The sequence below is a fragment of the Hypanus sabinus genome, chromosome 8 (genome assembly GCF_030144855.1).
Source record: "Hypanus sabinus isolate sHypSab1 chromosome 8, sHypSab1.hap1, whole genome shotgun sequence".
In the NCBI taxonomy this organism is placed as follows: domain Eukaryota; kingdom Metazoa; phylum Chordata; class Chondrichthyes; order Myliobatiformes; family Dasyatidae; genus Hypanus; species Hypanus sabinus.
Window position 1 is genome coordinate 57,123,329 of NC_082713.1, and position 12,999 is coordinate 57,136,327.

Genomic DNA, 12,999 nt, shown 5'->3' on the forward strand with positions numbered 1-12,999 from the left:
GTTAGAATGTGGGGAAATGGTCCATAGAAGACCATAAGACATTGGAGCAGATTTAAGTCCTTTGGCCCATTGAGTCTGCTCCACCATTTGTTTATGGCTGAGTTATTTTCCCCTTAAACCCCATTCTCCTCTCCTCTCCTTGTCACCTTTCATTGCCTTACTAATCAAGAACCTATCAACTTCCACTTTAAATAGACCCGATGACATGGTCTCCACAGCCATCTGCAGTAATTCCACAGATTACCACCCTCTGGTGAAAGGTATTCCTCCTCATCTTTTTTCTAAAAGAGTGTCTTTCTATTCTGAGGCTGTGTCTTCATGTCCTACCCTCTTGTACTATCTGAGAAATATATAGTACTTCAAAACATATTTATTTCGCTGTACATTTCTCACATGATATATTAGCAAGGCAGTGAATGCGGCTGACATTTTAACTGTTTGGTGAAAATCAGCAATATCAAGATACTCTGCAATTATTATGCTTCTTGGGTTTCAGTTCCACATCCTCTGACGCTCATGTTTACCATTCCTTAGTGTTTTCTATATCCTCATCAAAGCTTCTCGTAACTCACTGGATGTTTTTCCAGCCAAGGAAATGGTTCCATGATACTTTGAGTGAGAAATTAGTGGAATACCTGTAGAGGAGAGACAGGAAGCTTTTGCAGTTCCTTGGTGTACTTGAACAAGATTTTATTTTAATCCATCTGCCATGTGGATTTAAGCATTTGTTGTTCTTAAATGGAAAACAGGATATGAAACTTAACTCGAATGTGCCAAACAATTTTGCTTTGAAGACCTGATCACATCATGTGTTATGTAGAAGTGCAATGCTAGTCTATTATTGTGCATGGAGATTAAGTTTATTCATGACTTAGTTTCATGCCATCAGAAAAGACTTCCATTTTCCTAAAATGAAAAGGTCACACAGAAAGGATTTTGTTTGAAAATTTCCGGGTCCATGGTGATCGCTTCTCCTAAGTATTACTATATTTAATGATCTTCCCTGGTATTTCAACAAATATATTCCTCAAAATATTGCTGACTTCCGATCCAGTCAGCTATTAACAAATTAGATTGGAATTTCCTATTTCACTCTCACTTGTGAATGATTTAGCTTTGGGAGGACTTTTTACAGAATGATGTTGCACCCTTCCTTGACATCCTTTCTGAATTCTATGGACTCTCTAGCATACCATGCCTTTACTGACATGCTTTTAGCTCTTGTCTTGATATCATTTTTCTAAATAAGCTAATTTCATAATTTCATAATGCTCTGTCTTCTACAGGCCCCATGAATCTCCAAATCTATAACTTCTTTACGAGGGAGGTTTTTTGACTTCCTTTCCTTTCAGGATTTCCAATCTGTGAATAGCATTTTTAAAAAGGAACAAGCTTGTAGATTGAAACCTATTCTAATTTCCCTATTTCGACCATAACACTTAGGAGCAGAATTAGACCAGGCCTGCTCTGCCATTCCATCATGGCTGATTTATTATCCCTCTCAACCCCATTCCCCTGCCTTTGCACTGTAACCTTTAACACCCTTACTAATCAAGAACCCCTCAACCTGCATTTAACGTACACACAATGACATACTCTCCACAGCCATCTGTAGCAATGAATTCTAATAATTCACCACACTATGGCTAAAGAAATTCTTTCTTATCTCTATTCTAAAGGGACATCCCTCTATTCCGAGTCTGTGTCCTCTGGTCCTGACTCCCCCATTATATGAAACATTCTCTCTGCATCCATTCTGTCTGCGTCCTTCAATATTCAACATGCTTTAATGAGATTCCCCTCATGCTTTTAAATTCCAGCGAGTACAGGCCCAGAGCTATGAAACACACCTCATGTGTAAACCCTTTGATCCCTGGGCTCATTCTTGTGAATCTTCTCTGGAAGCTCTTCAATGTCAGGAGCCTGAAACTGCTCACACTACTTCAAGTGCAGGCTGGCTAATCCTTTATAAAGCCTCAGCATCCTTAATCTTTAATTGTTGGATTCCAGCATAATATATTTAAATAAACTAAAATTAATTTAACCACTCAACTTAGTTCATCAAGTAGACAGTAAGTCTGTTAATTTCTGAATATTAATATACCAATTTCATTGTTGTTTGTCAGCTTGCATGTGATTTCTTTGTGAAACTTATTTTCACTCTTAATGAAGAGATCAAATTAATTAAACAAATTCAATGCTTATTGCATGGCCAAATTAGTTTATTTTTATGATTAAACTTTAGATGATTTGGGCAAATGTGAAGTATAATTTCCTAAAACAGGTATTCTCCAACTTACAAAGATTCAGGTTACAAACAGAAACCTGCCGTAACCCAGGGAGGTTGTGCAATTGAATTTGATTCTAATTTCAATACCACATTTGCCCCAGTTTGTACTTGCAGTAAAGAAATATCTGAGTATTTTTATAATTAGTTCTTTGTGTACATCTGATTTCACATTGTTGTTAATAGACATTGAGTGGTGTCTGAAATTTTATTGGAGTATCTATTAAACCATTATTCACATAATATGAAAAAAATATTTCAGCCAAATATTTTAATTACTTGGGTGGACTCTTACTAATTTCTGTAATAAATGTACACTTGTTTGAATTTCTTCTTTAATATTATCTTCTGAGTTTTATTTAGACCATAAAACCATGAGACATCGGAGCACAATTAGGCCATTTGGTCCATCGAGTCTGCTCTGCCATTCAATCATGGCTGATCCTTTTTTTTTAACCCCTCCGCAGCCTCACTCCCCGGTTTTCTTCCTGTAACCTTTGATACCGTGTTTAATCAAGAACCTATCAAGCTCTGCCTTAAATACATCCAACAACCTGGCCTCCACAGCTGCCTGTAGTAATAAATTCAACAAATTTACCACCCTCTGGCTAAAGAAATTTCTCTGCATCTCTGTTTTAAATGGTTGCTCCTCCATCTCGAGGCTGTGCCCTCTTGTCCTAGACTCCCACACCATGGGAAACATCATTTCCACATCAACTCTGTTTAGGCCTTTTTGCATGCTTTGTTATTCTTTTTGTTAAAAGAACAGAATGCAGTTTTTGCATTGATTGCCAGATGATGCTCTATCTGTCACACGAGCGAGGCGGTGGACGAACCCAAGTGTAGAACACGGGCGCGGAGGCTGAGTCGGGAGGCATTCTTGACGTAGCAAGAGTGGAATCGGTATCCAGGAGCGACGCTAGACTTAGAAATGGCAGTCCTAAGAACCATGAAACGAGGTTACTCACACTGGAGTTGACTAACAAACTGGCAGCTCCTTGTTGTGAGCTGCATTTACCCTGCATTTGCTGATGGAAAACAGGTGTGTGTAATTAGTGGCACCTAGGAATGATTGGAAACTAAATGAGGGGATTGAGGCCCAATTCCTGAGGTAAATAGCAAGGTGGGGGATTGCCAGAAGGGACCAGACACTATCTTTTTTCCTTGGATTAAAAACAATCTTAGTCTTGAGTGCCATCTTGACGTTGCCTTATTTCAATGCCTGTTTATAATGCCAACAGATTTACTGAAGTAGAAAGTGCTTTGAAATTAATTATTTCACTTTTTGCTTCTAGATGGATGAAGAGTACCAGAACCCTCACACTGTCTCAAGAGTTCACTTGGGGAAGCTGCCACATATGTGGGGACAATCCTTGTATATGCTAGGATGTCTTGTTGCAGAGGTAAATGTTACAATTTTAAAATATTGCAATATTTAAAAGTTACAATTCTTCCAATTAAATCAAAATTATGTATTGAAACTTCGTATCTATCAATCCATTCTATCGTGTAATGTACTTGCACAATCCCAAGGATTTTTCATTTGTCTTGCTAATCATACAGTTAGTTGCACAAGCACACACAACTATTTTGAGTTTTTATTTCTTGTATGGTGGAACTTTTCTGTTTCTTCACCCATGCAGATCATCAATGGATTTGTTTTCCCTAATTAAGCTACAATAAAATATTTCCCCATTATTTTTTAAATTTTATTTGTTTTGTTCTTAATTGTATTTGATTTCATTACCATTTCATCTCTCTACCTTGTTAATCATGCTCCTTTCTTTCTCTGGCATCTCCGTTCCTACATGCTTGCTTAATGCCTGTTATGCCACTAGCATTTAGGTCAGTAATAAAGTTCCTCCATCTCTGTCTGATCTTGGTCATTTTCTGCGTTCTGACCTAGCTGTGGTTTAGGATCCTTACTTCTACCTCTGTGGTATGGCACCAAGTTTTCTTTGGTCTCCTACTTTTCCTTTGCCCTTCGGGGTCCAGTGAAGTGCTGTTTTGATGACAGAGTTGGCTTCTCATCTCATTTGGTGCCCAATCCATCTCCAATGTTTCTTCCTGATGGTTGTGGCTATGTCCTTTTGATACTGAAGGAGAAGTGCATGGTTGGAACTCTTTCTTGGCCAGAAAATATGGAGGATCTTCTGGAGACAGGTTGTGTGAAATGATGACCACTTGGCAAGGTTGCTTTCAGTCACATGCTAACATTCTGACCCATACAAGAGTGTGGTACAGCTTCAATTTGGTTCGATGCTGTACACAGTTGATTCTCATATTGCTCATTGATCTGAAGATGTTTCTAGCTTTACTGAGTCTGCACTGGATGTTGCTCTTGGTCCCACCATCCTGCAGAATGGCGTTGCCCAGGTAGATGAATCCAGCAGTGCTGGGTAAGTGGACACAATATATCTTGACGAGAGGAAGAGACTCTGCATTGAGGGTAATGGTTTTGGTCTTCCTCTTGCATGTGCTGGTGTGTATGTGAAGGAATGTGAGGTCATCCACAAAGTCAAGGTTTTCTAAAGTAGAAAGCAGAGTCCACCTAATGCGTACAAACTGCTGGGGGAACACAGCAGGCCAGGCAGCATCTATAGGGAGAAGCACTGTTGATGTTTCGGGCCGAGACCCTTCGTCAGGACTAACTGAAAGGAAAGATAGTAAGAGATTTGAAAGTAGTTGGGGGAGGGGGAAATGCAAAATGATAGGAGAAGACTGGAGGGGGTGGGATGAAGCTAAGAGCTGGAAAGGTGATTGGTGAAAGTGATACAGAGCTAGAGAAGGGAAAGGATCATGGGACGGGAGGCCTCAGGAGAAAGAAAGGAGGGTGGGGAGCACCAGAGGGAGATGGAGAACAGGCAAACAACTAAATATGTCAGGGATGGGGTAAGAAGGGGAGGAGGGGCACTAATAGATGTTAGAAAAGTCAATGTTCATGCCATCAGGTTGGAGGCTACCCAGCCGGTATATAAGGTGTTGTTCCTCCAACCTGAATTTGGATTCATTTTGACAGTAGAGGAAGCCATGGATAGGCATATCAGAATGGGAATGGGACGTGGAATTAAAATGTGTGGCCACTGGGAGATCCTGCTTTTTCTGGTGGGCCAAGCATTGGTGTTCAGCGAAATGGTCTCCCAGTCTGTGTCGGTTCTCACCAATATATAAAAGGCCATACCGAGAGCACTGGACGCAGTATACCACACCAGCCGACTCACAGGTGAAGTGTCGCCTCACCTGGAAGGACTGTCTGGGGCCCTGAATGGTGGTGAGGGAGGAAGTGTAAGGGCAGGTGTAGCACTTGTTCTGTTTACAAGGATAAGTGCCTGGAGGGAGATCGGTGGGAAGGGATGGGGGGGGGGGGGGATGAATGGACAAGGGAGTCGTGTAGGGAGCGAACCCTGCGAAAAGCAGAAAGAGGCGGGGAGGGAAAAATGTGTTTGGTAGTGGGATCCCGTTGGAGGTGGCGGAAGTTACGGAGAATTATATGTTGGACCTGGAGGCTGGTGGGGTGGTAGGTAAGGACAAGGGGAACCCTATCCAGAGTGGGGTGGTGGGTGGATGGGGTGAGGGCAGATGTGTGGGAAATGGGAGAGATGCGTTTGAGAGCAGAGTTGATGGTGGACGAAGGGAAGCCCCTTTGTTTAAAAAAGGAAGACATCTCCTTCGTCCTGGAATGAAAAGCCTCATCCTGAGAGCAGATGTGATGGAGATGGAGGAATTGTGAGAAGGGGATAGCCTTTTTCCAAGAGACAGGGTGGGAAGAAGAATAGTCCAGGTAGCTGTGAGAGTCTGTAGGCTTATAGTAGATATCAGTAGATAGGCCGCCTCCAGAGATGGAGACAGAAAAATCAAGAAAGGGGAGGGAGGTGTCAGAAATGGACCAGGTAAATTTGAGGGCAGGGTGAAAGTTGGAGGCAAAGTTAGTGAAGTCGATGAGCTCAGCATGCATGCAAGAGGCAGCGCCAATGCAGTCATCGATGTCGTGAAGGAAAAGAGGGGGATGGATACCGGTATAGACTTGGAACATGCACTGTTCCACAAAGCCAACAAAAAGGCAGGCATAACTGGTACCCACACGGGTGCCCATGGCTATACCCTTGGTTTGGAGGAAGTGGGAGGAGCCAAAGGAGAAATTATTGAGAGTAAGAACTAATTCCGCTAGACGGCGGAGAGTGGTGGTAGAAGGGAATTGGTTAGGTCTGGAATCCAAAAAAAAGCGAAGAGCTTCGAGACCATCTCGGTGGGGGATGGAGGTATATAGGGACTGGATGTCCATGGTGAAAATAAGACGGTGGGGGCCAGGGAACTTAAAATCATTGAAAAAATACAAAGCATGAGAAGTGTCACGAACATAGGTGGGAAGAGATTGAACAAGGGCGGATAAGACAGTGTCAAGGTATGCAGAAATGAGTTCAGTGGGGCAGGAGCAAGCTGAGACAATAGGTCTACCTGGACAGGCAGATCCACAAACATCTGCCCTCACCCCATCCACCCACCACCCCACTCGGGATAGGGTTCCCCTTGTCCTTACCTACCACCCCACCAGCCTCCAGGTCCAACGTATAATTCTCCGTAACTTCCGCCACCTCCAATGGGATCCCACTACCAAACACATTATTCCCTCCCCCCCTTCTGCTTTTCGCAGGGATCGCTCCCTACACGACTCCCTTGTCCACTCATCTCCCCCCCCCCCCATCCCTTCCCACCGATCTCCCTCCTGGCACTTATCCTTGTAAATGGAACAAGTGCTACACCTGCCCTTACACTTCCTCCCTCACCACCATTCAGGGCCCCAGACAGTCCTTCCAGGTAAGGCGACACTACACCTGTGAGTCGGCTGGTGTGGTATACTGCGTCCGGTGCTCCCAGTGTGGCCTTTTATATATTGGTGAGACCCGACGCTGACTGGGAGACCATTTCGCTGAACACCTACGCTCGGCCTGCCAGAGAAAGCAGGATCTCCCAGTGGCCACACATTTTAATTCCATGTCCCATTCCCAATCTGATATGTCTATCCATGGCCTCCTCTATTGTCAAAATGACTCCAATCTCAGGTTGGAGGAACAACACCTTATATACCGGCTGGGTTGCCTCTAACCTGATGACATGATCATTGACTTCTCTAACTTCCGTTAATGCCCCTCGTCCCCTTCTTACCCCATCCCTGACATATTTAGTTGTTTGCCTGTTCTCCATCTCCCTCTGGTGCTCCCCTCCCCCCTTTCTTTCTCCTGAGACCTCCCGTCCCATGATCCTTTCCCTTCTCCAGCTCTGTATCACTTTCACCAATCACCTTTCCAGCTCTTAGTTTCATCCCACCCCCTCCGGTCTTCTCCTATCATTTTGCATTTCCCCCTCCCCCAACTACTTTCAAATCTCTCACCATCTTTCCTTTCGGTTAGTCCTGACGAAGGGTCTCGGCCTGAAACGTCAACAGTGCTTCTCCTTATAGATGCTGCCTGGCCTGCTGTGTTCCACCAACATTTTGTGTGTGTTGTTGTTTGAATTTCCAGCATCTGCAGATTTCCTCATGTTTGCTCCACCTAATGCCTCTCTGCTTATCTTTCATTGTTTGCCTCATAACTCAGTCAATCCCAGGTAAAACAATATCACTGACATCGCACAGCCTTGCCTGACTCGTCTCTTGACTTCAAAACTCAAATTGCATTCCCGACTATGCAGGTGAAATTAACATAGAAACGCTGGATAAGCTGGACAATTTTGAAAGTGATCCCTTATGATCTGAGAATTCACCAGAGGCTTTCCCTGTGGAGGCTATCAAAAGTCTTTTCAATGTCCACAAAACTTGCATACAGTTACCTCTGCCACTCTGTGCACTGCTCTATGATGTTATGTCTGTGAAGATCTGGACAACACAGCCTCTGTTCTTCCTGAAGCCAGCTTGCTCCTTCCTCAAGCATACATCAACAGCATCTGTAATCTGTTGGACAATGACTTTGACAAGAATTTTGCTGGGCAATGATAAATGTATGGTGCCACACCAGTTGTTGCAATTACTTAGCACTTCTTTCTTGGGAATCTTAACAGTGCTTGAGGAAGCAGCAAGCTCCCTTTCTCCAATCACTGGGGACTTGTCCCTGTTCCCAGATTATAGTAAACAGTTGCTGCAACTTTTGGTGTGACTTGGAACTGTTCGGCATTTGAACTGTTCGCCAGTTTTGAAATCTTGTATATATTTTCCTGATCACCTTGATTGGTTTCTGCTTCGGTCTCCACTGCAAGGTCCTCCATGCAGACTCTCTTTTCTTACAAGTCTCTTCACTTTCTTATTAGCTTCAGTATTTGCTGGGTAAAGTTTCACCTTAATTCATGTTGACTTTGCTTCTAACACTTGTTAATTTTACATCTTTCTTCTAAAGCTGTTCATGTCTCCTACTGAATCTATTCTTTGTTTTTATTTCCTGCTTTGTATCCTAGACAAGTTTTGCAGCTCTCCTTGAAGAATAATGCAATTTATTATTACTTTTTATTGATCTTATCTACTGATACATCCTCATCAAGGTCTTGCAAGGCCTGAAATCTGTTCTTAAAGTTAAAGGTGAAGGCAGATATCACATTGTTTTCCTTGAACTTCTCAAAATCAAAATGTCTTTGTACATGTGTTCTGGTCCCAATGCTTCTCAGCTTGAGTTTTGTCACTGCTACAGCAAGGTGGTGATCACTTCCCGCATCTGCTCCTCTTTTTCACCTTTACATCCTGCAAGGATCCTTTCCTCGTACCATTGATCATCAAATGGTCAGTTTGATTCTTGTGGAGTCCATTGGGTGAGCACCATGTCATTTTATGGATTTCACAGTGTGTAAACAGGGTCCCTCCTATGACTAGATTATTCATGGCACATAATTCTGATAGTCTTTTACCATTATTATTCTTTGTTCCACTTCCATGCATACTCATGATCCTAGTAAAGTTTGAGTTATTAGTTCCTGTATAAATTGGCTTTTAAATCTCCCATGATGAAGATTATTTCATGGCATCGTGTTCACTGTACCTTCGATTGCAGCTGTTCATCAAAGACATTCTTTTCTTAAGTGTCACTATCATTGGTTGGAGCATAGCACTGGATCACAGTCATGTTCGCTTGCTTCCCTTTCAGCCTGACTCTCATCAGCCTTCTGTTGACTAGTTTTCATCCGTTCCTATAGTACTGTGCAAAAGTCTTAGGCACATATATGGAGCTCGGGTGTCTCAGACTTTTGCACAGTATTTGTCAATGGGGAGTGGAAGGTGAGTTTCTAGATTTGATGGGAGCAAACTTTGCTGGGACTGGTGAGGGATGTAGGACAGGCGGCAAAGAAGGAGTACTGGGGTACAGGGTGGCTCAGATGTAGACTCACCCAGCCCTGAGACACCAGGCAAGGTCATTTGATTCAAACAGTTGGCTAATTAATTATTACAGAATGTCTCTCTGATGCTTCCTGCTCCCTCCGCTCTCCCTGCTCCTTTCCCACTCTGTCCACAATAGAGACCCATACCAGAATCAGATTTATCAACACCCACATACGTCATGAAACTTGTTGTTTTTGCAGCCGCAGTACAGTGCAGTACATAAAATTACTACAGCACCTTGGGGTGGAAAAGTCTTGGGCATCCTGGCTATAGTATCTATATATACCTATCCATACATAAATACTTTTGGCAATGATTTTTACCAGCTTTCTTTCATTTAATAATTTATGGGATATGGCTGAGTCTTGGCAAGAGCACATGTATTCTAATCATGAATGGAGAAGGGATGTTAGGCCACAAAGAATGCCTGCAATAGGATTGGCGAAGGTCCTCCCTGACGGTTCTGGAATGTTCATAGAACTAGGTATAGCGGCTGTGGTTAACTGAACACATCATTGGCCTTGATGTTTCTTTTACTGATCACAGCTCTCTTTATAAATAGTGTTTTGAATGTATGTAGTTAGATAAACTATATTTGAGTCTGTTGGATGCTTTCATTAGTTACTATAAAAACAAATATGATGTTTCATTTTTCTGTCTGACTGTTAGCATGCATTTTTTTTTTGGAGTCAGTAGCATAAAAGACCCTCTTTCTATCTGGGACCTCACTAAACTCTGCATGTATTAACCATTAAACTAGGGTGTCCAGTTGGAATAGTAATATGTTCCTACTCTACCCCTCTCCAGTTATAATATGCCCATTTCTGCTTCAGCTGAGTTCGGGTCTTAATACAGATAGAAATTTACGATTAAAGCCTTTCAGGCATGTTTGACTTAGTTACGCATTGTCATTAAGGGAGAAATTTATTTCAGTTTGTGAACTCTGCAATCTGTGTCTTAATATAAAACGTGTTTCTTCCAGGGTTTTCTTGCTATTGGTGAAATTGATCCTTTGAACAGAAGATTCTCAACTGTTCCAAGACCAGATGTAGTAGTACAAGGTGTGTGCATTGCATTGGTTTCTACTTTATTCATCATTATTACAGTTTTCTTACCAGGAGTCTGATTCCAAATTTACTATAAATCAGCTAGATAAATTATGTGCTGTTCAGCACTGATAACCAACAATTAGAAAGTGGAAATTTTCTTTATATGTACCGTATATTTATTGAGTCTGAAGTTCACTTTCTATAAATATAGTCTGTATAATAACTATCCGATCTATTCTAAATAAAAAAATAATGGAAGCAACATCAACAATACTAATGTTCTTCTCCAGTTCCTCTTAACAATATACCACATTCTAGCATGAATAAGACTGCTCCATTGCTGAGGTGTGCAAAGCTGGTACGTGACCTTGCTTAGCATCAAAATGGCCCAATTAATTTGAATTGGAGCACAAGACCGTAGATGCCGGAAATATGAAAAATTCCAGTGAAATTGAAGTTAGGCAAATGAAGGGAACAATTCTGCATGAACTTCAGTTTAATGGCTTACTTACTTTGTCCATTACCCATACTGGAGCATAGGCTATTGACAGCAGCTTACCAGAGTTCCCCAGCACCACCACACTCCTCCGGTTGGCAGAGCTTGTTCTAACTCTCAATAACTTCTCCTTCAGTTCTTCCCACTTTCTCCAGATCAAGGGTGTAGCCATGGGCACTCGCATGGGCCCCAGCTCTGCCTGCCTCTTTGTGGGTAATGTGGAACAGTCTATGCTCCAAATTTATACTGGTACTGCTCGCCAACTTTTCCTCCGCTACATTGATGACTACATTGGTGCTGCTTCCTGCACCCATGCTGAGCTCGTCCATTTCATCAATTTTGCTTCTAACGTTCACCCAGCCCTTAAATTCACTTGGTCCATCTCGGACACTTCTCCCCCCTTTATTGATCTCTCGGTCTCCATCTCTGGAGACAGACTATCCACTGACATCTTCTACAAAGCCACTGACTCCCATAACTATCTTGGCTATACCTCTTCCCACCCTGCCCAATGCAAAAATGCCATTCCCTGTTCCCAGTTCCTCCGTCTCTGCCGCATCTGCTCCCAGGATGAGGCTTTCTGTTCCAGGACTTCTCAAATGTCCTCTTTCTTTCAGGATCGTGGTTTCCCTTCTGGCGTCTTCAAAGATGCGCTCACCTGCATCTCCTCCACTTCCCGCACTTCAGCCCTTAACCCATCCTCCCGTCACCACAACAGGGACAGGGTTCCCCTTGTCCTCACCTACCACCCCACCAGCCTCTGGATCCAACACATTATCCTCCGCAACTTCCGCCACCTTCAACAGGACCCCACCACCAAGCACATTTTTTCCTCCCTACCCCTCTCAACTTTTCGCAAGGATTGTTCCCTCTGTGACTACCTGGTCCACACGTCCCTCCACACAGAACTCCCACCTGGCACTTATCCCTGCAAGCGCAAATGCTACAACTGTCCCCACACCTCCCCCCTTACCACCATTCCGGGCCCCAGACAGTCCTTCCAGGTGAGGCAACACTTCACCCGCGAGTCTGCTGGAGTTGTCTATTGCATCTGGTGCGGCCTCCTCTACATAAGTGAGACCCAACGCAGATTGGGGGACCGCTTTGTCGAGCACCTACGCTCCGTCCGTCACAATAGACAGGACCTCTCGGTTGCCACCCACTTCAACTCTGCCTCTCATTCCCATCTAGATACGTCCATACATGGCCTCCTATACTGCCATGATGAGGCCAAACTCAGGTTGGAGGAGCAACACCTCATATACCGTCTGGGTAGCCTCCAGCCTGGTGGTATGAACGTTGAATTCTCCAATTTCCAGTAATTCCCTCCCCCTCCCCTTTCCCCTATCCCAGGTCCCTCTCTGCCTCTCTCCCCTTTCAACTTTCTGCTTCTTTATTTCTACATGCTTATCCCCTCCCCCCCCCTTTATCTTTCCTCTGATTGGTTTTCCACTTGGCACCTCTAGGCCCTACCCCCTCCCCTATCTCTATTACTGGGCTTCGGCCCTCTCTCTCCCCCCATTCCTGATAAAGGGTCTCGGCCCGAAACATTGGCTACTCTTTTCTCACGGATGCCGCCTGGCCTGCTGAGTTCTTCCAGCGTTGTGTACGTATTCTTTGATCCACAGCATCTGCAGTTGTATTTTTAAGCTTACCAGAGTCCTCTGTCATGGGCCAACCTTTCAAATCGTCCATAGATGTAGCGCATCTTTGAAGATCCTCCCTCTCCCTCTCCCAGGTATAAGGTCTTTGGAGCTTCTGTTAGCATTTTTGTAGTACTGGGTTTTTACGCATAGGGGTTGCGAGCCCC

General features: G+C 43.5%; 1 protein-coding gene across 3 annotated transcripts in view; it reads left to right on the plus strand.

Annotated features, from left to right (window-relative positions):
* Positions 1–12,999, plus strand: part of phka1a (phosphorylase kinase, alpha 1a (muscle)) — a 127,580-nt gene that overhangs the window by 36,790 nt on the left and 77,791 nt on the right. For all 3 annotated transcript variants that reach the window (XM_059977275.1, XM_059977277.1, XM_059977276.1), the window contains exons 12-13: positions 3,583–3,690; positions 10,627–10,705. In XM_059977275.1, the coding sequence (XP_059833258.1) occupies positions 3,583–3,690; positions 10,627–10,705 (187 nt within the window). The remainder of the gene's footprint in view (positions 1–3,582; positions 3,691–10,626; positions 10,706–12,999) is intronic.